Source organism: Colobus angolensis, unplaced genomic scaffold (genome assembly GCF_000951035.1).
Source record: "Colobus angolensis palliatus isolate OR3802 unplaced genomic scaffold, Cang.pa_1.0 Scaffold468, whole genome shotgun sequence".
Classification (NCBI taxonomy): Eukaryota; Metazoa; Chordata; class Mammalia; order Primates; family Cercopithecidae; genus Colobus; species Colobus angolensis.
Window position 1 is genome coordinate 866,028 of NW_012118132.1, and position 21,940 is coordinate 887,967.

General features: G+C 48.2%; 1 protein-coding gene across 2 annotated transcripts in view; it reads right to left on the reverse strand.

The window, feature by feature from the left end:
* Positions 1-13,388, reverse strand: part of ERN2 (endoplasmic reticulum to nucleus signaling 2) — a 23,738-nt gene extending 10,350 nt beyond the window's left edge. The window contains exons 1-13 of one of the 2 annotated variants that reach the window (XM_011958320.1): positions 12,995-13,388; positions 10,792-10,897; positions 10,394-10,427; positions 10,055-10,127; positions 6,882-6,954; positions 6,629-6,736; positions 6,209-6,310; positions 4,798-5,062; positions 2,182-2,260; positions 1,948-2,095; positions 1,710-1,831; positions 536-691; positions 114-279 (exon numbers count right to left, since the gene is read on the reverse strand). In XM_011958320.1, the coding sequence (XP_011813710.1) occupies positions 114-279; positions 536-691; positions 1,710-1,831; positions 1,948-2,095; positions 2,182-2,260; positions 4,798-5,062; positions 6,209-6,310; positions 6,629-6,736; positions 6,882-6,954; positions 10,055-10,127; positions 10,394-10,427; positions 10,792-10,897; positions 12,995-13,219 (1,657 nt within the window). In that variant the 5' untranslated portion in view covers positions 13,220-13,388. The remainder of the gene's footprint in view (positions 1-113; positions 280-535; positions 692-1,709; positions 1,832-1,947; positions 2,096-2,181; positions 2,261-4,797; positions 5,063-6,208; positions 6,311-6,628; positions 6,737-6,881; positions 6,955-10,054; positions 10,128-10,393; positions 10,428-10,791; positions 10,898-12,994) is intronic. The other variant, XM_011958321.1, reaches the window with a different exon arrangement.
* Between the last annotated feature and the right edge of the window lie 8,552 nt (positions 13,389-21,940).

The following is a 21,940-nucleotide window of genomic DNA, read 5'->3' on the forward strand; positions in this document are numbered from 1 at the left end:
GTGTAGACCTAACCACCCCACTATAGTGGCTTTTAATAAACTAGCTTTGCAGTTAAATCTGCCCCTTGCTTTTCTCTGTTCCTGACTGCCCTGTCTCGTTCACTCAAGCTCACCTTCAGGGTCGTCGAGTGGCTGGGCTTGCTTCGAGGGACTTTGAAGCCTCTTCTTGCTCCTCAGGGTGACCCCTGAGTGCAGGGACTGGGCATCCTGGGAGATGTCAGCAGAGTCTGCAGGTACCAGGGGGGTCTCCTGCTGCTTCTCCACCACCTGCGGCTGCTGCTGTTAACATGAGAGCCTAAGAGAGCTCTGTCCTGGCCACACCCTGCCCTGTGATGGGCCCAGTATCTGTGACTGAGATGGCCTCACCAGGCAGCAATGAACTTACAGAGCAAGATCACAGGGGCCTGGGGAGCTGCTGGGAGGGAGGCAGGGGGCAAAGTCAGAGCTGGGTAGAGGGAGAGAGTTGCTGAGTGGTCTCAGAGAGGAGGAGCAGCGTTTCCCCAAGACAGACCTGAGGTCAGGGCGATGGGCCTACCTGCCTCATCACAAATAGAATCCACCCTCCCAGGAGGACAGCAGTGAGGCTGGCTGCCAGCAGGTCTTGGGGTCCCAGCCCCAGGTAAGAGTCTGGAATCTTTTCTTCTGGATGCAGCTCGGAGTCCCAAAGTTTCTCTCGACTCAGGCTCAATAGCTGGGGATAAAGGGCCCTTCACTATTAGCACCTCCTTCCACCGGGGAACCCCTAACCTTTCTTTATCACCCCGCACAGGGCTGGGCTTAGCTGAAGGGGCAGTGAGTGGTCTGCGTATGGTGGGAAACGTGGCACTCTCCACAGTGCTGAAACATCATGTTGCCCAGAAGAATGGTTTTCTAAACCTACCCAATGACCAGCATTTCATGAGATGTCACGAAAAAACACAGGTACTCTTAGAATGTCATGAAAAATATAGATATCCACCTCCAGAGATTCTAAATGCATTAGCTCTGGAGTTGGCTTCCAGGTGATTCTGATGAGCAACCGGATTTGAGAATTATTGCTCTAGGCCATGGCTGTTCCTTCTAACCTTGAGCTATTTACTAGTGATTTGGGTCCAACCCTCTCCCAGGAGCACATGCTTTTATAGTTTTTGTTTTCAATGAATATTTTACCATTTTTACACTGAAGAAGAATAAAGAAAACATGACCTACGTTTCATGATTTAGGTAGTCAATGTCTTTTTTTTTTCTTTTTTTTCGAAGAGACGGGGTTTCATCCAGTGCAGTGGTGTGACCATAGCTCACTGCAGCCTCAAACTCCTGGGCTCAAGCAATCCTCCCACCTCAGCCTCCTGAGTAGCTGGGACTACAGGTGCACACCACCATGCCCCACTAATTTTTAAATTTTTTTTTGTAGCGATGGGGTCTTGCTATGTTACCCAGGCTGATCTCAAGCTCCTGACCTCAAGCCATCCATCCTCCCACACTGACCTTCCAAAATGCTGAGAATATAAGAATAAGCCATCATGCCCAGCCACTTTTTGACACTTCTAACGTGTTTCTGGCCGTAACAACAGCAACAACAAAAAAATGTTTGTCTTCTGGGAAATTGTGTGAGGTCAATTGACCCGCCCTGATTGTTATTCTTAGCAGCCTGAGGAAAAGGTCCAAGGGCTATTCTCCCATCTGCTGGGGCCTCCCTACCCCTCACTCTCTGCCCTTCCAGCACTGACCTCCAAGAAGAAGGCTGGGGACTGGGTGTTCTCTGGGGATCTTGTCTCTGCAGTTCCACTCCCCGGGGTGGGATGGACCCTCAGCATGGTGGTGTGCAGGACTGGGGGTAGCTCGTGGTGTCCTAAGGTGGGGGGCAAAAGTCATCGGGATGAAGGGGACCTTGGCTTTCCAGCTCAGAAGCTGGGCCCACAGGTTCTTTCTCTTCATCTACTCCCAATTTGAGCCAGAGGATCTCACCAATGAGCAGCCACTGGCTTGGGAGGGCCACACTGCCTGAGGGGTATCTAACAGCAGTGCTGGGGGAGCCCTCTCGCTCTCCTGAGACTTGGAGTGTCACCTCATCTGTGGTGGGGCCATCTGTGGGGGCCAGGGTCAGTCCACGAGGCTACAGCAGAAGATGGAGAGCCATGAGTGAGGGAGGTTCTTCTCCCGTTCATCCACTTTTCAGCCCACTCAGAGACCACTTCTCACCACCAGGGCCACTCCTGTGTGGACCAGTGCTTTAGAGACATAGAAGCCAGTTTCATCCTTCCCCACATACAGCGTCATCCTAGCGGGAGAGAAAAAAAAGAAGAGAAGAATGAATGCTGGTGATGTGTAGTTTCAGTTATCAGGGTACTCATGCCCTTGTGTATTTCCCTCTCACATTGACTTGGCTTAGCCATGAGACTTGCTTTAATCAATAGACAACAGCAAATGTGGCCTAAGTAGAGGCTTGAAAAGTGCTTGTGCCTTGAGGCTTCCTTCTGCATTTTTCTGTAGACCCTGAGACTACCATGGGAGAAAACCCAGGCTAGCCTGCTGGGGCGTGAGAGACCTCTTTAATCCCCCGTAGGCCAAATAGTCCATCAACTATGAGATAGGTGAGTGAGGCCATCCTAGATTCTCCAGACTCAACCAAGCCACAAGCAGACTGCAGAAAAACCACCCACCCACCCCAGCTGACCCACAGAATCTTGAAAAATAATAAATTGTTGTTTTTTAAGTTCTCTGTTTTGGGGCAATTTGTTATGCAACTAAAGCTAGTTGATACATGTTCTATAGTCATGATTTCAAATCTATGTCTAACCGAGACCTCTTTCAAGAGCACAATTTTCTTTCTTTCCTTCCTTCCTTTCCTTCCTTCCTTCCTTCCTTCCTTCCTTCCTTCCTTCCTTCCTTCCTTCTTTCTTTCTCTCTCTCTCTCTCTCTCTCTCTCTCTCTCTTTTCTTTTCTTACTTTTTGAGATGGAGTCTTGCTCTGTTGCCCAGACTGGAGTACAATGGCGTGATCTCAGCTCACTGCAAGCTCTGTCTCCCGGGTTCACACCATTCTCCTGCCTCAGCTTCCTGAGTAGCTGGGACTACAGGTACCCGCCACCATGCTTGGCTAATTTTTTGTATTTTTTAGTAGAGATGGGGTTTCACCGTGTTAGCCAGGATGGTCTGATCTCCTGACCTCATAATCCGCCCGCCTTGGTCTCCCAAAGTGCTGGGATTGCAGGCGTGAGCCACCGCGCCCAGCTGAGCTCAATTTTCTAAATATAAACTCATTACATCATTCTTTACCTCTTCCTCCTTCTTCTCCCCCACCTCCTCTAGTGTTCCCTGCCTCTGAAAATGATAGCACCCACGTGCTTCTAGAAACCTGAGCATGATCTTTGACTCCTTGCAACTCCCTAATCACCAAATTTTCACCGGTTCTTCCTTCTAATACATCTCACACTCCACTTATTTTCCTCTCTAGAGTTGCTGCTCTAGTATAAAGTATCTTCATTTCTTTCCTGAACAAATCAATATTCCATGAATGGTCCATTTCTTTCCATATACCACTCTAAGATATTCTTTCTAAAATGAAAATATGATCAAATCACTTCCTTCCTTAAAACTCTCCAGTGACTTTTTAACTTTAGGAGAAAATGTCCAAACCCTTTAAATGATCCTACAAGATCTCTTCTTAGCTTATAATCTCAGACCCTACTCCTTTCTCAGGTCTGTATTTCAGTCTTATTTAATTTTTTCCTGTTCCCCGAGTTCTATGCTCTCTCATCTCTCTCATTTCCTATTCATTTTTTAGGTTTCAATTTAGATGTTCCTTCCTCCAGGAAGCTTTCCATGACTGCCTGTTGTCCCCAGTCTTGATGTGGATACTCTTCCTATACATTCCCATGGCATCTTATACTACTCTTATCTCATCCTTTATCATATCAGGTTGCAATAGTCCCTTTACATATCTGTCTCTCCCATTAGACTCGGGTTCCTGTAGGCAGGAACAATGACTGGGTTATTTGCTATTGTACTCCCAGACTCTAGTGAGACTGGCACACAGTAAGTGTTCAGTTAATATTTGCAGCATGAATTGAAATGAATGGATGATCCCTGATTTTCCCAAGCTGTCTACTGGTTTCTCAAGATGGGGACACTAAGGTGTTAGATGCAATAAGGTTGTTATTTAAAGTATTTAACAATTGATGAGGCACAGCACCTACCAACCAGAACAGGGTAAGGCCTGGAGTCCCCTCTGATGTGGTCTGGCTGTGTTCCCACCAAAATCTCATCTTGAATTTCCATGTGTTGTGGGAGGGACCCGGTGGGAGGTAATTGAATCATGAGGGCTTTCCCATGCTGTTCTCGTATAGTGAATAAGTCTCACAAGATCTGATGGTTTTATAAGGGAGAGTTTCCCTGCATAAGCTCCTCTCTTTGCCTGCCACCATCCACGTAAGATGTGACTTGCTCCTCCTTGCTTTCTGCCATGGTTGTGAGGCTTCCCCAGCCACATGGAACTGTAAGTCCAATTAAGCCTCTTTATTTTGTAAATTGCCCAGTCTTGGGTATGTCTTTATCAACAGCATGAAACAGACTAGTACACCCTCCTAGGCCAGATCTTACCCTGTGAGGTACTGAACAGTGGGGGCTACCCAGGGGGTCCTGGGGACGCTTGGAGGGCAGCACAGGACACCAGCTAGGTAAGCAACCAATTTGAAATGTTTTGACCCCTGGTTCAGCTGTACTGGTGTGTCACAGCTGAACATCTCGCCTGGCCATCAGACCCAGCCTGCAACACCCCAGACGGCTCCCTTCCTAGGCCCCAGGCATGAACACCTACAGCAGCTGGGTATCCAAGGCAGAGAAGAGGGTGGCTGTGTCCTGGGGGCCTGAGGCAGGCAGTCGAATGTGGCCCCAGCGGAGGGCGAGGAAATGCAGAGTGTCTCGAGCCAGGGTGAGATGCGGCAGCTGGCGCAGGCCGTCCTGGTGCCAGGTGTAGACGCCCATCACAGGCACGCCCAGGTCTTGTGTCCACAGCACTGCCCCACTTCCTGGGTCCACAGTGAGCAGCAGGCCCATCCCACAGGATGCCAGGTGGCTCATGTCTGCTGAGAAAGGTGGCTGGGGAGATGTGGTTGGAAGCTCTCCTAAGAGGGTCCAAGGGTGCCCTCTGGGTGAGGGGGTCACTCTTGTGTGTGGAGATCACATGGAGGGTTATCAGGACATGAGAAGGTTTGTTGGAGTTTATGGGGTCACTTTGAAAATGAGACAAACAGTCAGGGTCATTCAAAGGTGACTCAGATGTGTGGGAGTCAGTTTGGGTCACTTAGGATGGTGGGGTATTGCCCATGGTCAACAGATGGTCACCTAGGATGGATCAATCAGGGTGGCCTGGAGGCATGTGTATCACTTGGGAGTCACTTAGAGTGTGAGAGGGGTCAGCTGGGGTGCGTAGGTGATCTCACCTCTGCTGAGGTGACCAGGGTCAGGTCTCATGCAGAATGATGGAATCAGGGCTTGGGGGAGCCTTTGGGGCACCTGTAAGGTCACTCAGGCAGTTGGGTATCAGTCATAATATCAAGAGGGTGGGCCAGGTGTGGTGGCCTATGCTTGTAATCCCAGTACCCAGGAGTTTGAGATCAGCCTGGGCAACATAGCAAGACCCCATCTCTACAAAAAAGATGAGCCAGGCTTGGTGGTACACACCTGCAGTCCCAGCTATTCAGGAGGCTGAGGATAGAGGATCACTTGAGCCCAGGAGTTGGAGGCTGTGGTAAGCTATGATCACACTACTGCACTCCAGCCTGGGTGACGACAGAGTGAGACCCCATCTCACAAAAAATGGTGGGGAGTGGTCAGGGTCACCTAGGGAGTCAGTCTATGGAAGAGGCTACTTAGGGTCAGCTTTCAGGGGTTATATATAGGGGTCAGTTAGGACATACAGAGATTGCTCAGGGGCTGTTTGGGGTCACTCTGCATGTGGGAAGTCATCCAGGGTTACCTGATTGGGGCCACTTGGAGTATAGAAGAATTAGGAGGTTGAGGGACGGGTCAGGGTTCAGGAGGGTCAGTCTGGGTGTTGAGGGAGTCACTTGGGGTCAGCCATCAGGGGTGTGCCATTTAGTATATGGGGTCCCTGGGGGAGGTCAAGTGGGTCAAAATGTGGCTGAGAATTGGTCATGGAAGCTGTTCAGGGTTCCCTGGGTTGGGGACCTTGCTCCAAGATGGGACCAGAGAAAGATGGAACTCACATTTCCCAGGTGAGCCATCCATGGGGGGCGCTGAGTAGCGGCGGTAGGTGGTGTTCCAGCGCAGGGCTGGGGCTCTTGGGTCATGCATGGTGACCGTATACTCTGGGGATCCCAGAAGCAAGATTACCAGGAACGTCCATGTGATGCTCCCTCCAACCCCAGGGGCCATTTATCTTGTAGGAGTGGGGATTTCCTGAGCACACAGCCTAGAGACCTGGAAGGCTGTGAACATCACAGTGGCAGAGACTGGAGCTGTCTTGTTTACAGCTCTATCCCTGGCTCCTAGTTCAGTGCTCGGTAGAATGTTTGTTGATGACTAACAGACTGTCCTGAATTCAACTTGGTTAGCCAAAGCCAGATCTCAGCAGAGCAAAAGGGGAGGCTGCCCAGAGCTTGAGGAACAGCTGGGGCCTGACTCACGTGTTCGGCCGATGTAGAGGCGGGGGGTGGAGGGACCCGCTGTGGTCAGTGTCATCTGGGTCTCCCCTGACTCAGGGTCCACCACAAACCAGGCATCCTGCTTCCGGCCTGTGGAGGTGGAAAGTGTGTTAGCTCTCAAGCTGGCATGGGAAGAGGTGTGGTCCGCCACTCTTGTGCTTAATTAGCCCATCATGACTTAGATCCCTGCCTCTGTTGGCTGAAGCTGGACCCCACAGGCTGGAGAGATGCTCACCTGTGTAGAAGACCCCATCAGAGCTGCGACAGGGAGAGGCATGAACCAGCTCAGGGATGGTGAATGGCAGTTTCTAGGAGGGAAAATTTCCAGGAAGGAGTAAGAGCAGAAACACACAGTGTTCACTGTGCAAGTGAGTCCATTTCCATAGCAACTGATTAGCAGGTATTACTATCTTTTCCACTTTTTAGGTAAGGAAACTGGGGTTTGGAGAGGTCATGTAACTTGGCTACTGTCACACAGCTACTAAATGACAGAGCCTGGGCTTGAACCCAGGCAGTCAGGCTCCAGAGCCAGCATACTGAATCATTGTGATGCACAGTCTCTTGAGGAAATGCAGAAATTCCCATACCCGGTGTCAAGGTACCACGTGAGCCACTTGCTCCTGGCCTGACCTGACCTGACCTCCTCCTCAAAAACTTGCACTGGAGTGGGCATGGTGGCTCATGCTTGTACTCCCAGCACATTGGGAGGCTGAGGCAGGAGGATTGCTTGAGCCCAGGAATTCAAGACCAGTGTGGGCAACACGGTGAGACCTCGTCTCTACAGAAAAAAAATAAAAAATAAAAAATAAAAAAAATTTGCTGAGCATGGTGACTTGCGCCTGTAATCCCAGCTATTTGTGCAGCTGAAGTGGGAGGATTGCTTAAGCCCAGGAGTTCAAGGCTGCAGTGAGCTATGATTGTGCCACTGCACTCTAGCCTAGGAGATAGGGTGAGACTCTGTCTCTAAACAAAATAAAATGAAACAAACAAACAAACAAAAAAACCTCACACACATCTAGTGGGGAGTTTAATTACAAAAAAACCAAAACAACTGACACTTCAAAACTGTCAACAGCCATGAGAGACTCGGAGAAGTGAAGGATTTGTTCTAGAATAAAGGAGACCATGGCCTGATGCTGGCTAGGAGTGAAGCTCCATCCTTCACCCTTCTCTACTCTGCTTTCTCCCAAAAGCTGGACTTGTCTGGGTTATGTCTGTGGGCACCATGTGCTCTGGCTTCCTGCTGGGTTTGAATAATAGGGACAGGGTGAGATCAGAGTATGCCCTGGTGTCCTTGCCACAGAGTCCTCACGGGCTGGCTGTGTCCTTCCACTGAAGCCCTGAGGTCCCATCAGGTGGTGCTCTTGGGACAGCTCTCTCCAGCTCCAGGCTGTGGTAGCTGCTCCCTCCCCAGCCTCCAGAATTAGGGCTGATAATGTTACCCCACTGTCACAAACCAAAGGATACTGTGTGATATGCTTTGGATTTGTGTCCCCACAAAAATCACTTGTTGAATTGCAATCCCTCCAATGTTAGAGGTGGGGCCTGGTGGGAGGTGATTGGATCATGGGGATAGATTTCTCCATTTGGTGCTGTTCTTTTTTTTTTGGAGACAGGGTATCACTCTGTCATCCAGGCTGGAGTGCAGTGGTGTGATCTTGGCTCACTGCAACCTCTGCCTCCCAGGTTCAAGCGATTCTTCTGCCTCAGCCTCCCAAGCAGTTGGGACTGCAGGCATGTGCCACCACACCTGGCTAATTTTTGTATTTTTTTTGTAGAGACAAGGTTTCACCATCTTGGCCAGGCTGGTTTCAAACTCCTAGCCTCAGGTGATCTCCCTACCTCGGCGTCCCAAAGTGCTGAGATTACAGGCTTAAGCCACTGTGCCCAGCCGGTGCTGTTCTTGTAATAGAGTTCTCATGAGATCTGGTTGTTTAAAAGTGGGTGGCACCTCCTCCCTTTCTCTCTCTTGCTCCTGCTCTGGGCATGTAAGACCTGCCTGCTTCCCCTTCATGCCTTCTGCCATGATTGTAAATTTCCTGAGGTCTCTCCAGAAGCAGAAGCTACTACACTTCCTGTACAGCCTGTAGAACCACGAGTCAATGAAACCTCCTTTCTTATAAATTACCCAGTCTCAGGTAATTTTTTTAGTATAGCAATGAAAGAATGAACTAATATACTGCACTATCCCTTGTGGTTTCCTATACTCTGCTCACACGTTTAACAAAATGTCCTCAAACTATTCTCTTTGAGTATGCCATGTGTTTGCAGCTGAGACCTTGCCTGATTCACACACTAAAATCTCTTATCACTTCACCTTCCTAAATCATATACTTAAGACTTTTCTGGCAGGCTTCCCCTGACATGGTTAGAATTCTGACAAAGAACTGGGTGTGGTGGTGTGCACCTGTAGTCTCAGCTACTCAGGATACTGAGGTGCAAGGATCACTTAAGGCCAGGAGTTTGAGGCTGCAGTGAGCCTTGTGATCGTACCACTGCACTCCAGCCTGAACACATAATGAGACCCTGTCTTTAAAAAATTTGTTTAAATTAAAAAAAAGGAATTCTGATAAAGCACATTCCACCCCATTCAGAGTCCTGATGTGGAAGATTGCAAAAAATGGCCACAGATTGCTTTTCATCTTGTATTCATGTCTGCGTCTGTGTCCCTTCACACGGTGAGTTTTCAGTTTCTTCCATAAAGAGATGGGGTCTGTTTTTTCACCACTGGATTCTCAGCTTGGCTATGTGACCTGCTTTGGCTGATGAGCCATTAGTAAATGTGACACAAACAGAAGCTTGAAAAGTGCTTATGTATTGCTGCTTTGGGGTCCCTTGTTGATACCATGTCAACAAGCCTAGGCTTGCCTGCTAGGGATAAGAGACACATGGCCCAGCCACCCCTGCCAAAAGCCAACCAACTACCAACTAACTTTCAGAAACAGAGCCATCCAGCTGACTAGCAGCTGACCACACATGCATGAACAAGTTCAGTCAAGACTAGCAGAAGAACCACTGTGCTGAGCCCAGTCTAAATTGTCATCTCACCAAATTCTGAGTTGAATACATTAAAGTGATGTTTGAGTTTTAAGCTCTTGAGTTTTGGGTTGGTTTTTATTTAGCAAAAGCTAACTGGTGTATACATTTCTCCTTAAAGTCCTCAGAGTCCTGGGGAAGCCCCTGGGATACCCCCAGCTTGACAGTCAGATTGCCCTGCAGACACAGCCAGACCTCCCCTTACCACGCTTTCAAAGGGTCCCTCAGACAGCCTTCTCACAATGTGCTGAGTCCTGACTTACATCCTCTGCAGGACAGGAAATACTGACCATACTGCCTCTCCACCTCTCAGCACTCCACCTGACGAAAGCCCTGGCCCTCACCCATTCCCAAACACCATGGGATACAAACCATTAATCCCTGTTGTTTTTGGGTCCCCAAGATGTACAGGCTGCCATCAGCTGGGTCAGAGAGAAAGGCCATTCTGTGGAGCAGAGAGGAACAAGGAGACCAATGGGTGCTTGCCCGCCAGTTTCATGAAGGCCCCAAATTCCCTCCAACTTCTCTGCTACTAGGAGCTGTTTTTATAGGAAACACCTTGGGGCTCCAAGACCCTCCCCCATATCACATCCAGAGCCAATTCTCTTCCCTTTCTTCCAACACATCCCCATCCCACACACAAACTCTCTACAACTATGAGTCTCCCATCTCCCAGCTGCCTCCTCCTTAAAAGGCCCCAGGTTCACTTACTCTGTGACGTACATTGGTCCTTGGATGACGGGATCTGCAGGGACAGGGACACAGAGCATAAGCAGCTCCCTCCAGACTCCACTGAAAAGCACAGCTCATATTCACTGAGCTATGGCATGACTGTAATGTCAAGCACTTGACATCAATGTAATGCCATCTTCCCAAAAACTCTGTCAGATAAGGTCATATCCTTTGCCCCACTTTACAGATGAGGATGTTGAGGATCAGAGAGGTAAAGTGAGTTTCTCAAGGCCACACAGCTGGTAAGCAGTGAAGCTGCCTATAGATACCAGCTTATTGGATTCTAGAGCCCATATTCTTATTCTCTATGCCACAGTGACTCCCCCCTTCACCAATCTATGGGTTCAAGGAGGGAGGAGGGACCATCTCTTGCTCACCATCCCTCAGAGTCCACTTCAGGTCCCCTGTCTGTTTGCTCAGTGCATGGAGACTTCCATCCAAGGTGGACACCAGCAGGAGGCTCTCTGGCCTGAGAGTATGAACCTGCAAGGGGGTAGAGACAAAGTCAGCTCTCTGAGGGGTCTGGGACCACCCTTTGCTCCTGTCCTAAGCAGGGCTGGCTATGACTCCCCCTTCCCCCAGATGGGGACAGAGCAGGGGAGGAAGGGTGATTGGGGAACATGCTGGTGTCACCCATCATCTCTTTGACCCTAGAGAGGGGTTATAGTGGGAGCTAGAGAGGGGTTATAGTGGGAGCTGGGGGGTTCTGAGGGAAGGTTTTGGCTCCCAATGTATCTAAATTCCCAATTACTTACCCCCTCCCTCAATTCATTCTGGTTTTCCAAAGAAGACTAAAGACCTTTACAAAATGACTTCATTGTTTGTTTCGTTTCCTTTTGTTATTGTTCTTGTTGTTTTAATTTAAGATAGGGTCTTGCTCTATTGTCCAGGCTGGAATGAAGTGGCACAATCATAGTTCACTGTAGCCTCAAACCCCTGGGCTCAGCTGGTCCTCACACCTCAGCCTCACAAGTAGTTGGGACTACAGGTGTGTGTCATCACACCTGGCTAATTGTTGTATTTTTTTGTAGAGATGGGGTCTTGCTATGTTGTCTAGGCTGGTCTGGAACTCCTGGCCTCAAGTGATCCTGCTGCTTCAGCCTCCCAAAATGTTCGGATTACAAGCACGAGCCACTGCACTCATTCTAAGACTGGTATTATTAGTTTTTCCATTCTACAGGGGAGGGAGACTGAGGCTTAGAAAAGTTAGGTCATTGGTTAGGTCATTGGCATAAAGCCACACAGATAATAAGTGGCAAAACTAAGGACTTGAGTTGCCATCCCTCTGATTCCTGTGCCTGGCCTCTTTTTCCTCTGCCACAATGTCTGCCTCTTTTGGGATGGCCCTTTCTGCCTCCCCAAACCAGCCCAGTTGGTTTTGGTGCCAGGCTCCAGTGGGTCCCCTGACCCAAGGCTGGGGGGTGCCCGTGGGAGGGGAGCTGGAGCCACCTGTACTTACATCTGGCGCTCCTGGGCTCACTCACCTGCTCCAGCCCCTCCTTGAGCAAACAGGGTGAGGCTGAGCTCCCAGCAGGAGGCCTAACATCCGGGTGGCCCAGCCGTACCCCTACAAAGGCCACATCCTGCTTCCGGACCCTCGGGTTTGGGGCTGAGCCACTGGTGTTGAGTGGAGGGTCAAGAAATTATCTGCTAGCCCCTCTTTCTTTCTGGGCTTCAATTTTGTCATATGCAGTACATGGCAGGAGGGAGAACGGTCTGGAGAAGAGGCTGCAGATTGGTTGCCCACAAATGAATTTTGTTTGACCATCTAGTGCTTAAAAATTTGTTTTCAATTAGCTGCCTTTTTTTTTTTTAATTGGGTAATTTCTACAAAAAAACCAAGATTTCAAATTTTTCTCATTTCTAATTTTTCTGAGACACCTGATCTGGCCACACTGGGCTTGCTTCTTAGCTGGCAACCATGACATGGAACCATGAAGTGGAAGCGGGGAATGAGAGGTGCCTAACTCTACCTGATCGCTTTTGCCTCATGGGGGCTCCAGGCGGGACACCTGGATTCTTAGGCCAAGCGACTTTTGCCTCCTGGCTGCATTTTTTTAAGACTCTCCTACTCCTGGCACCGTGGGAGCAGATACTCACACTCCCAGCTCATTTATCCCAGGTTTATTATCATGAATCTGGGGTGCAGCCATGGGTAAGAGGACCCCATGGTAAAGCCTCTGAAATTGCAAAACTGGGCGTGCAGGCGCATTTCTCAGCAGAGGGCCCTGAAGTCAATCATATTTTCAAAGGAAGCCAGGATCCCCAGAAGTTTTAAGAGGCCTGGTTTTCGTGCCCGGGTGCCCCCTCCCCGAGACTACACCCCTCCCCGCAGAAGAGGCGGGGTGCTCGGCCTACTCTTGCCTTTCCACGCTGGCAGATCTCCCCAGCTAGGTATTTGTTGGGGGTAACTGGCGGCTCCCCGAACCCAGGAGGCTTTTACTCGGTCGGGGCCGAGTTGGGACCACCCAGGCGTGAGGCGCCCCCGTGGCCCCGCCGCGCCCTCGCCCTGAGCGCGACCCCGCCCCCTGCGCCCCGCGACCCGACTTTGGGGACTTGACATTGGTCCCTGGCTCTCACCTGTGGACTCAGCGTCCCGAGCAGCAGCGCCGCGAACTGGAGCTGGAGCCCCAGCCGGGGCCACAGCCTCGATCCCCTGGCCGCGCTCGCCATAGCGCCTGGGCAGCCGCACGGCTGGCCAGGTCCCTCGGTGCCTCCCAGGGAGCGCTCGGTCCCCTCCCAACCCGGAGGAGACTCCGCCCCTGGCTGGGCCTGCAACCCCAGCCTGGTCCCCGCCCTTCTCATCACACTCCCAGCCGCATCCTCGCGTCCCAGGCACCCCACCAAACACGGCGGGGAGCTTTACCGGGAGAGGGATTTTACTGAGCCCACTTGTGGAGAACTTACCACGTGCCGAGGACCGTGCTGGTTCATCATCAGCTCCTGGAGTCCTCACTGCACCGCAGGTACAAGCGGAGGCTCAGAGCCACAGTCCCAATACAGATACGCCTGATCTCAAAGCCTGCGCTCTTCATCACTGCACCAGCGGATCCCGCTGGGCTATCAGGAAATAGAGATTAACTGGTGAATTCAGTCATTCGTTCAATAAATATTTATTATGGGTCAAGTAAGTGGCTCACCTCTGTAATCCCAGCACTTTGGGAGGCCTAGGAGGGAGGATCACTTGAGGCCAGGAGTTTGAGACCAGCAACATAGTGAGACCCCATCTCTACAAAAACAATTGGCCAGGTGTGGTGATGTCCACCTGTAGTTCCAGCTACTTGGGAGGCTGAGGTGGGAGGATCGCTTGAGCCAGGAAGGCAAGGCTGCAGTGAGCTATAACTGTGCCATTTCACTCCAGCCTGGGGGACAGAGAGACCCAGTCTCCAAAAATAAAATAAATAAATATGCATGTGTATATGTATGTATGTATTTTTTGAGACAGAGTTTCGATCTTGTCACCCAGGCTGGAGTGCAGTGGCACGATCTCAGCTCACTGCAACCTCTGCCTCCTGGGTCCTAGCAATTCTCCTCCCGAGTAGCCGGGATTAAAAATGCATGCCACCATGCCCGGCTAATTTTTCTATTTTTAAGAGATGGGGTTTTACCACTTTTGGCCAGGCTGGTCTTGAACTCCTGACCTCAACTGATCCGCTCACCTCGGCCTCCCAAAGCACTGGGATTACAGGTGTAAGCCACCGTGCCCAGCCAATAAATATGTATTTATTATAAGCTATGACATGCCTGCCTGGTGAACAAGAGTGATGAGGCCCCTGTCTTTGTAGAGCTTAGAGATGCCTATGCCTTAGATGTAAGACAACGCCGCACGGAAGGGCACCTTCTAATGGCCGTGCTCCCGGTAGACATCTCCAATTTTGTTCAGAGAGGGCCTGCCCGGGTCCTTGAAGGTAAGGTCCACCCTGTTTGCAAGTTTCGACTCATTCATGTCTCCTTCATCCTCATGTAAAAAAAAAAAAAAAAAATCCCTGCTGATTTGAGGCTCATGCAGCCCAGCTCTGCCACCTTCTCCCCCTCCTCTTTGTCATCCTTGGCCCTCCTGATCATCCCCTCACAGTTACTGAAAACTTGGTAGCTTGGCCCCTAGCCTTCATCTCCACCCCAAATCCTGCCACTCTCCTTGGTGTCTTCAATGTCCAAGGTACAGCCTAGCCAGCACTGCAGCCTCTCCGTGGCTGTACCTCTTTGGAGACCTTATCCCTCATGCCACAATTGCACGTTATGTCCTAGGCCCTTGTCACACTCAGAACCACTTAGTTCCAACATCCCTTTCTCTGATTGCACCCTCCTCTCCATGCAACAGTTTCACCCTTTCATTCTCCTTATCCTTGTGCCCTGACCTACATGATACCTTCATCCCTCAGTCTCTTTCCCACTCTGTCAGCCCCTTCCTCGTCCTTATCCAGCTTGGACCTCCTAGCTGACCATCTGAAGGAACTACACCACTGTCTTACGCTGGGTTTCCTATGAACAGGTTGGGATTTTTATGAAAGTTATTTCACAATAAGCCATGCCAGGTTCAGGAGTTCAAGACCTGCCTGGGCAACATAGCAAGACCTCAGTCTCTACAAAAAATAAAAAATAAGCCAGGCACGCTGGTGTGCACTAGTAGCCCCAGCTACTTGGGAGGCTGAGGTGGGAGGATCCCTAGAGCCCAGGAGTTCCAGGCTGCAGGTAGCACCACTGCTCTCCAGCCTGGGCAACAGAGTGAGACCCTGTCTCTAAAAAACAAAACGGGCTGGTCGCGGTGGCTCATACCTGTAATCTCAGCACTTTGGGAGGTCAAGGTGGGAGGATCACCTGAGGTCAGGAGTTTGAGACCAGCCTGGCCAACATGGTGAAACTCTGTCTCTACTAAAAATACCAAAATTAGCCAGGCATGATGGTGCATGCCTATAATTCCAGCTACTTGGGAGACTGAGGCAGGAGAATCGCTTGAACCCAGGAGGTGGAGGTTGCAGTGAGCCACGATCACGCCATTACACTCCAGCCTGGGCAACAGAGTGAGACTTTGTCTCAAAATAAATAATTAAATAAAAAACCAAACAAAACAAAAACAAAGAAATATGTACATCATGACGTCTTTGGTTTACTTGGTTGCTCTTTCATGCTTAGCTGTTCCAATATCCCTAAATTGGCCCAGTAGTCCCAACTTTATAAAAAAAGTGATTGCTTGCCACTGTAGAACCTAACCCAAGCTATTGAGTGTGTGAACGAACCCTCCTTTCTGCTCTATATTTTGTACACTCTGCATTATTTTGAAATGTACATTGTGTTTACTATGCTTGGATTCAGGCATTTCTCATGCAAAAAATTTGACTTGCATAAAATACAAACTGCAAATGAACTGGAATAAATTATGTGTGTGTGTGTGTGTGTGTTTATGTGATGATAAAAGTAATATACATTCTAGAAACTTTGTAAAATTCAGAAAAATTTAAATAAGAAAATATTTGGGCAGGTGTGGTGGCTCACACCTGTAGTCCCAGCTACTCAGGAGGCTTAGGTGGGAGGATCACTTGAGCCCAGAAGCTGGAGGCTGCAGTTAGCTGTGACTGTACCACTGCACTCCAGCATGGGCTAAAGAGCAAGACATTATCTCAAAAATATTAATAATAATCAGCAGGATGCAGTGGCTCATCCGGTAATCCCAGCACTTTGGGAGGCTGAGGTGAGCAAATCACTTGAGGTCAGGAGTTCGAGACCAGCCTGGCCAACATGGTGAAACCCTGTCTCCACTAAAAATACAAAAATTAGCCAGGCGTGGTGGCACATGCCTGTAATCCCAGCTACTCGGGAGGCTGAGGCAGGAGAATTTCTTGAACCCTGGAGGCAGAGGTTGCAGTGAGCCGAGAATGAGCCATTGCACTCCAGCCTAGGCGACAGAACAACACTCCATCTCAAAAAAAAAAAAAAAAAAAATTAATAATAAATACAAATTTAAAAAAAAGTTCATTCATTGGTCCACCGTTTGAAAACAGCACCCCGTTAACATTCTGTCATACTTCTGCCAATGGTTTCTTCTCCCTGTGCCTATATATATGATGGGATCCTATGTTGAAATACTTACATGTTTTTTCCACTCCAGAGTTTCATTTACCCGGACAGTCCTTCTTCCATTCAAGCAAGTCAGCCCTAAATTTTGTTACCTTAGCAAATGGATGAGAAGCAGAAAGATAAATGAAAATTCTAGCTTTTGAGTTTTCAGGAAACCAAGGTTAGGAGCCTAGATTTGAGACAATAACCAGCCTGGCCAACATGATGAAACCTCGTCTCTACTAAAAATACAAAAATTAGCCAGGTGTGGTAGTGTGTGCCTATAATCCCAGCTACTTGGGAGACTGAGTCAGGAGAATCACTTGAACCTTCGAGGCGGAGGTTGCAGTGAGCTGCACTCCAGCCTGGGCGACAGAGTGAGACTCTGTCTCAAAAAAAAAAAAAAAAGATTTCAGACACTAAATGAGGCTGGAAAAGATTTTCTAGACTTGGAGAGGAAGGAGAATAAGAAGGAACAGGGAGAAGCTGCTCCAGGTCCCCAAGGAAGGGAGACCCAGGCCTGCAGTCCCTCATCCAAGGACGGGACCCCATGTAGGTTTGTGGGGTCCAAGAGCAGAGGGGCTCTGCATTTTGCTTCCTGAGGAGAGCCTGGGAAAGCAGGAAGAATCCAGAAGAGAAGCTGCATTCTGTGTTGGGGCAGAGGGGCCCATTAGAGGGGTCCCCACTGTCCACTGTGACATGGAGGTGGGTGGGTGGATGTTTACCACGTGCCTCAGTGCCTGAGAGTGGCTTGGAGGGAGGAGAGAGCGAGAGAGATGATTGGTAGAGATAAAGAGAAAACATGCATGCTCACATAGAGATGGAGAACATATGTGTTGAAATTAGAGCGAGAGAGAGAACATGTGTGCTCAGAATAGAGATGGAGATAAAGACAGAGAACATGCATGCTGAAAATAGACACACAGAGAGAACACGTGTGCCCAAAAATACATATGTAGAGAGAGATGGAAAGAACATGTGCGCCCAAAATAGAGATAAAGAGAGATAGAGGCTGGGCAGGGTTGCTCTTGCCTATAAACCCAGCACTTTGGGAGGCTGAGACAAGTGGATCACTTGAGGTCAGGAGTTCCAGACCAGCCTGGCCAACATGGTGAAACCCCATCTCTACTAAGAATACAACAAAAATTAGCCAGGTGTGGTGGTGGGTGCCTGTAATCCCTGTAGTCCCAGTTAACTTGGGAGGCTGAGGCAGGAGAATTGCTTGAACCTGGGAGGTAAAGGTTGCAGTAAGACGATATTGCACCACTGCACTCCAGCCTGGGTGACAGGGCGACACTCCATCTCAAAAAGAAAAAAAAAGAAAAAAAAAGTAGAATATGCACGCTCAAAATAGAGACAGAGAGAGAAAGAGAACACATGTGCTCAAAAAATATATGTGTATGGAGAGAGAGAGGTAAAGAGAAAGAACACGTGTACTCAAAATAGAGATAGAGACAGAGAGAGCATGCATGCTCAGAAGAAAGAGATAGAGAAAGAGAGAGAGAGGGAACAAAGAGTGAGACAGAGGTAAAGAGAGAGAACATGCGTGCTCAGAAAAGAGGAGAGAGAACAGAAATGCAGAGAGAGGCCGCGTGAGGTGGCTCACGCCTGTAATCCCAGCACTTTGGGAGGCCGAGGAGGGTGGATCACCTGAGGTCAGGAGTTTGAGACCAGCCTGGCCAATATGGTGAAACCCCATTTCTATAAAAATACAAAAATTAGCCAGCATGATGGCAGGTGCCTGTAATCCCAGCTACTCGGGAGGCTGAGGTGGGAGAATCGCTTGAACCTGGGAGGCGGAGGTTGCCGTGAGCCAAGATTGCGCCACTGCACTCCAGCCTGGGTGACAGAGTCCCTCTGTCCATCTCAAAAAAAAAAAAAAGCAGCGAGAGAACACATGTGCTCAAATATACATGTGTGTATATATATATACACACACACACATATATACATGTACACACATACATATATACATGTATGTGTGTGTTTGTGTGTGTATATATATATATATGGAGAGAGAGGTAGAGCATGCCACAGAGAGGGAGAGAGAGAGAGGGAGGAAAACAGGGAGGAGGGAGACTTCAGAGGGGAAGGACAGGCGATGGAGCAGAGGCCATTGGCATCTCAGGGGCTGCCCGCTGGTACAGATGGTGACCAGACCCTCGTGCTCTCTTGCCTGCTGGTGCTGTGTAGGCTCCATGGAACTTAAACCCACCCTGAAAAAGGCTAGGAGGAGCCAGATGGGATTGCACTTCTTCCACCTTGCACAAAGGGAGCTTAAAATAAAAGTTACATTTTATAAAGTCTATGAAGTTCTATAAGATTTTACAAAGTTGATACATTTTATAAAGTTAAAAAGAAAAAAGTTCTGTTTCTTCCCTGCACCTCAATGTGTGCTCAAGGACTCTGAAATCTCTAGATCTATACACACATCAATAGCTTTTCTCCTATTTTAGCAACAGAGCAGAGAAAACAGAAATAGAAAACAAAAAATATTCCAATCGTAATAGCACTGAAAGGAAAACGCTTAGGAATAAATTTACGTAGAAAGGCACAAGACCTACAGAAAGAAAACCTTAAAATCTTATGAAAGACATAAAACAAAATGTGAACAAATGTAAAGGGATGTTCCTGCATGGGAAGATTTTATATAATTAATATGTTAATTCTCCCTGAATTAAGTTGGGCGTGGTGGCTCACATCTGTAACCTCAACACTTTGGGGGGCCAAGGCAGGAGGATTGCTTGAGGCCAGGAGTTTGAGACCAGCCTGGGCAACATAGCGAGACTCTGTTTCTACAAAAAAATTTGAAAAATTGCTGGGTGTGGTGGCAGTGGGAGGATCACTTGAGCCCAGGAGTTTGAGGCTGCAGTGAGCAATAATTACATCACTGCCCTCCAACGTGGGTAACAGAGTGAGACCCTGTCTCTAAAAACAAAAACAAAGCACAACAAAACAAAATAAAACAAAAAAAACCCAAAAAGCAAACAAAAAATTCTCCCCAACAAAACAAACAAAAAACCCTCCAAAAACCAAACAAAAAAATTCTCCCCAAATTAAAATATAAGTATAATGTAATTTTTTGATCCAAGGTTTTAAAAATTGGCTAAAATAAAGATTATACGCAAGAACGAATGCTTGATGTGCTTATTTCGCATTGCATGCCTGTATCCAGACATCTCATGTACCCTATCATAAATATGTACACCTACCATGTACCCACAAAAATTAAAGATGCAAAATTTGAAATAAAATAAATGCTTGAGAATAGTCAAGAAAAGTGTGAGAATAAAGAAAAATGGGAAAGGGGCTTTTTTTTTTGAGGTGGAGTCTCACTCTGTCGCCCAGGCTGGAGTGCGGTGGCACAATCTCGGCTCACTGCAAGCTCCACCTCCTGGGTTCACGCCATTCTCCTACCTCAGCCTCCCGAGTAGCCGGGACCACAGGCGCCCGCCACCACGCCCGGTTAATTTTTTGTACTTTTAGTAAAGACGTGGTTTCACCGTGTTAGCCAGGATGGTCTCTATCTCCTGACCTCCTGATACGCCCGCCTCGGCCTCCAAAGTACTGGGATTACAGGTGTGATTCACCACGTCCGGGCGGAAAGGGGCTTATTTTTTACTAGATATCAGAACATACTGCAAAACCACAGCATCAATATAATTTTAGCACAGGAATTGACAAATAAATAAATATACGAGTTGGATTGAACAAAGAATCCAGAAATAAACATCAGTATATGTGATAATTTAATACATGTCAAAGATGATATTTTTTATTATTTATTTATTTAGAGATAGGGTCTTGCTCTGTCACCCAGGCTGGAGTGCAGTGGTATGATCATAGCTCGCTGCAGCCTCTAATTTGGGTTCACCTGATCCTCCCACATCAGCTTCTCAAGTAGCTGGGACTGCTGGTGCTCACCACCACACTCAGCTAAAGATGATAGTTTAATTCATTGGACTATTTGATGAATGCCTTGGCATTATTGTCTATCTATCAGGAAGAAATAAAATTTCTTTCTTATATCACATGTGCATTAGTTTTCTATGGCTGCAGAGCAAAGTACCCCCAAAATTGCTGACTGAAAACAACAGCAGTTCTTCTTCCACAGGTTCCGTGGGTCAGGAATGTGGGCGTGGCTCGGCAGGGCCCAGTGCTGCAAGTCTAGCAAGGCTGCCCTCGGGGTGTCTGCCTGGGCTGTGCTCATCTTAAGGATTGACTGGGGAAAGATTCACTTCCAGGCTCACTCCATGATTGACGGCAGGATTCATTTCTTTGTGGGCTGTTGGACTAAGGGCCTCAGTTCCTTAAGAGGTGTTGGTCCACCCTTGTTTGGTTCCTTGTCATGTGGGCCTGTCCAAAGGGCAGTGTATAACATAGCAAGTTAATTCATCAGAGAGAGAGAGAGAGAGAGAGAGAGAAAGCAGAGATGCTGGCAAGGTGGAAGTCACAGTCTTTTGTAACCTAATCTCAGAAATGATACCCTATTAACATATTCTAAGCCCCCCTGTTTTTTTTTTTTTTTTGAGACAGAGTCTGGCTCTGTTGCCCAGGCTGGAGTGCAGTGGTGTGATCTCAGCTCACTGCAACTCCTGCCTCCCGGGTTCAAGTGATTCTCATGCCTCAGCCTCCCAAGTAGCTGGGATTACAGGTGTGCACCACCACACCTGGCTAACTTTTTGTATTTTTTTTTTTTTAGTAGACATGTGGTTTCACCCTGTTGGTCAGGCTGGTCTCAAACCCATCTCAAGTGATCCTCCTGCCTTGGCCTCCCAAAGTGCTGGGATTACAGGCATGAGCTACTGTACCTGGTCTAACTTTGATATATTCTATTTATCAGAAGACAGTTCCAGCCTCCACTCACAGAGAGGAGGTGACACAGGTCATGAATACCAGCAGGTGACAATCATTGAGGCCATCTTAGAAGCCTGCCTACCACAATATACAAAATACATTCTAATGGATTAAAAGTAAACGTGAAAAATAAGACAATAAAAATCTTTGAGGATGGTTGACAATACTACGTGAATGATCTAGGAGCTAGGAGATGGGGAAATTTATTTTGCATTTTCTAGTAAACTTTTTATTGAAGTGTAGCATACCTACAGAAGGTACACAAATCACAGGTGAACACATCTGTTTGACTGTGATTGTGTTCTGTTTTTTGTGCAAAGATCAACAAACAGAACTTGACCAACTCCCCCAGAAAGTTCCTTGTGCCCCATTTCAAGAGTAACCTCTACCCAGACTTCTCACACCGTAGATTATTTTTGTCTGGTTTTGATCTTTGTATAAATAGAATCATACAGCATGTGCTCTTCAATCTCTGGCTTCCTTTTTAGTGTTATTTTTTGTGAGATGTGTAGCTGTAGTTCATTCTCATTGCCGTATAGCATCGCGTTGTATGACTGTGCCACAATTTATTTATCCATTCTCATTTTTTTAAACTTTTATCCTAAGTTCAGGGGT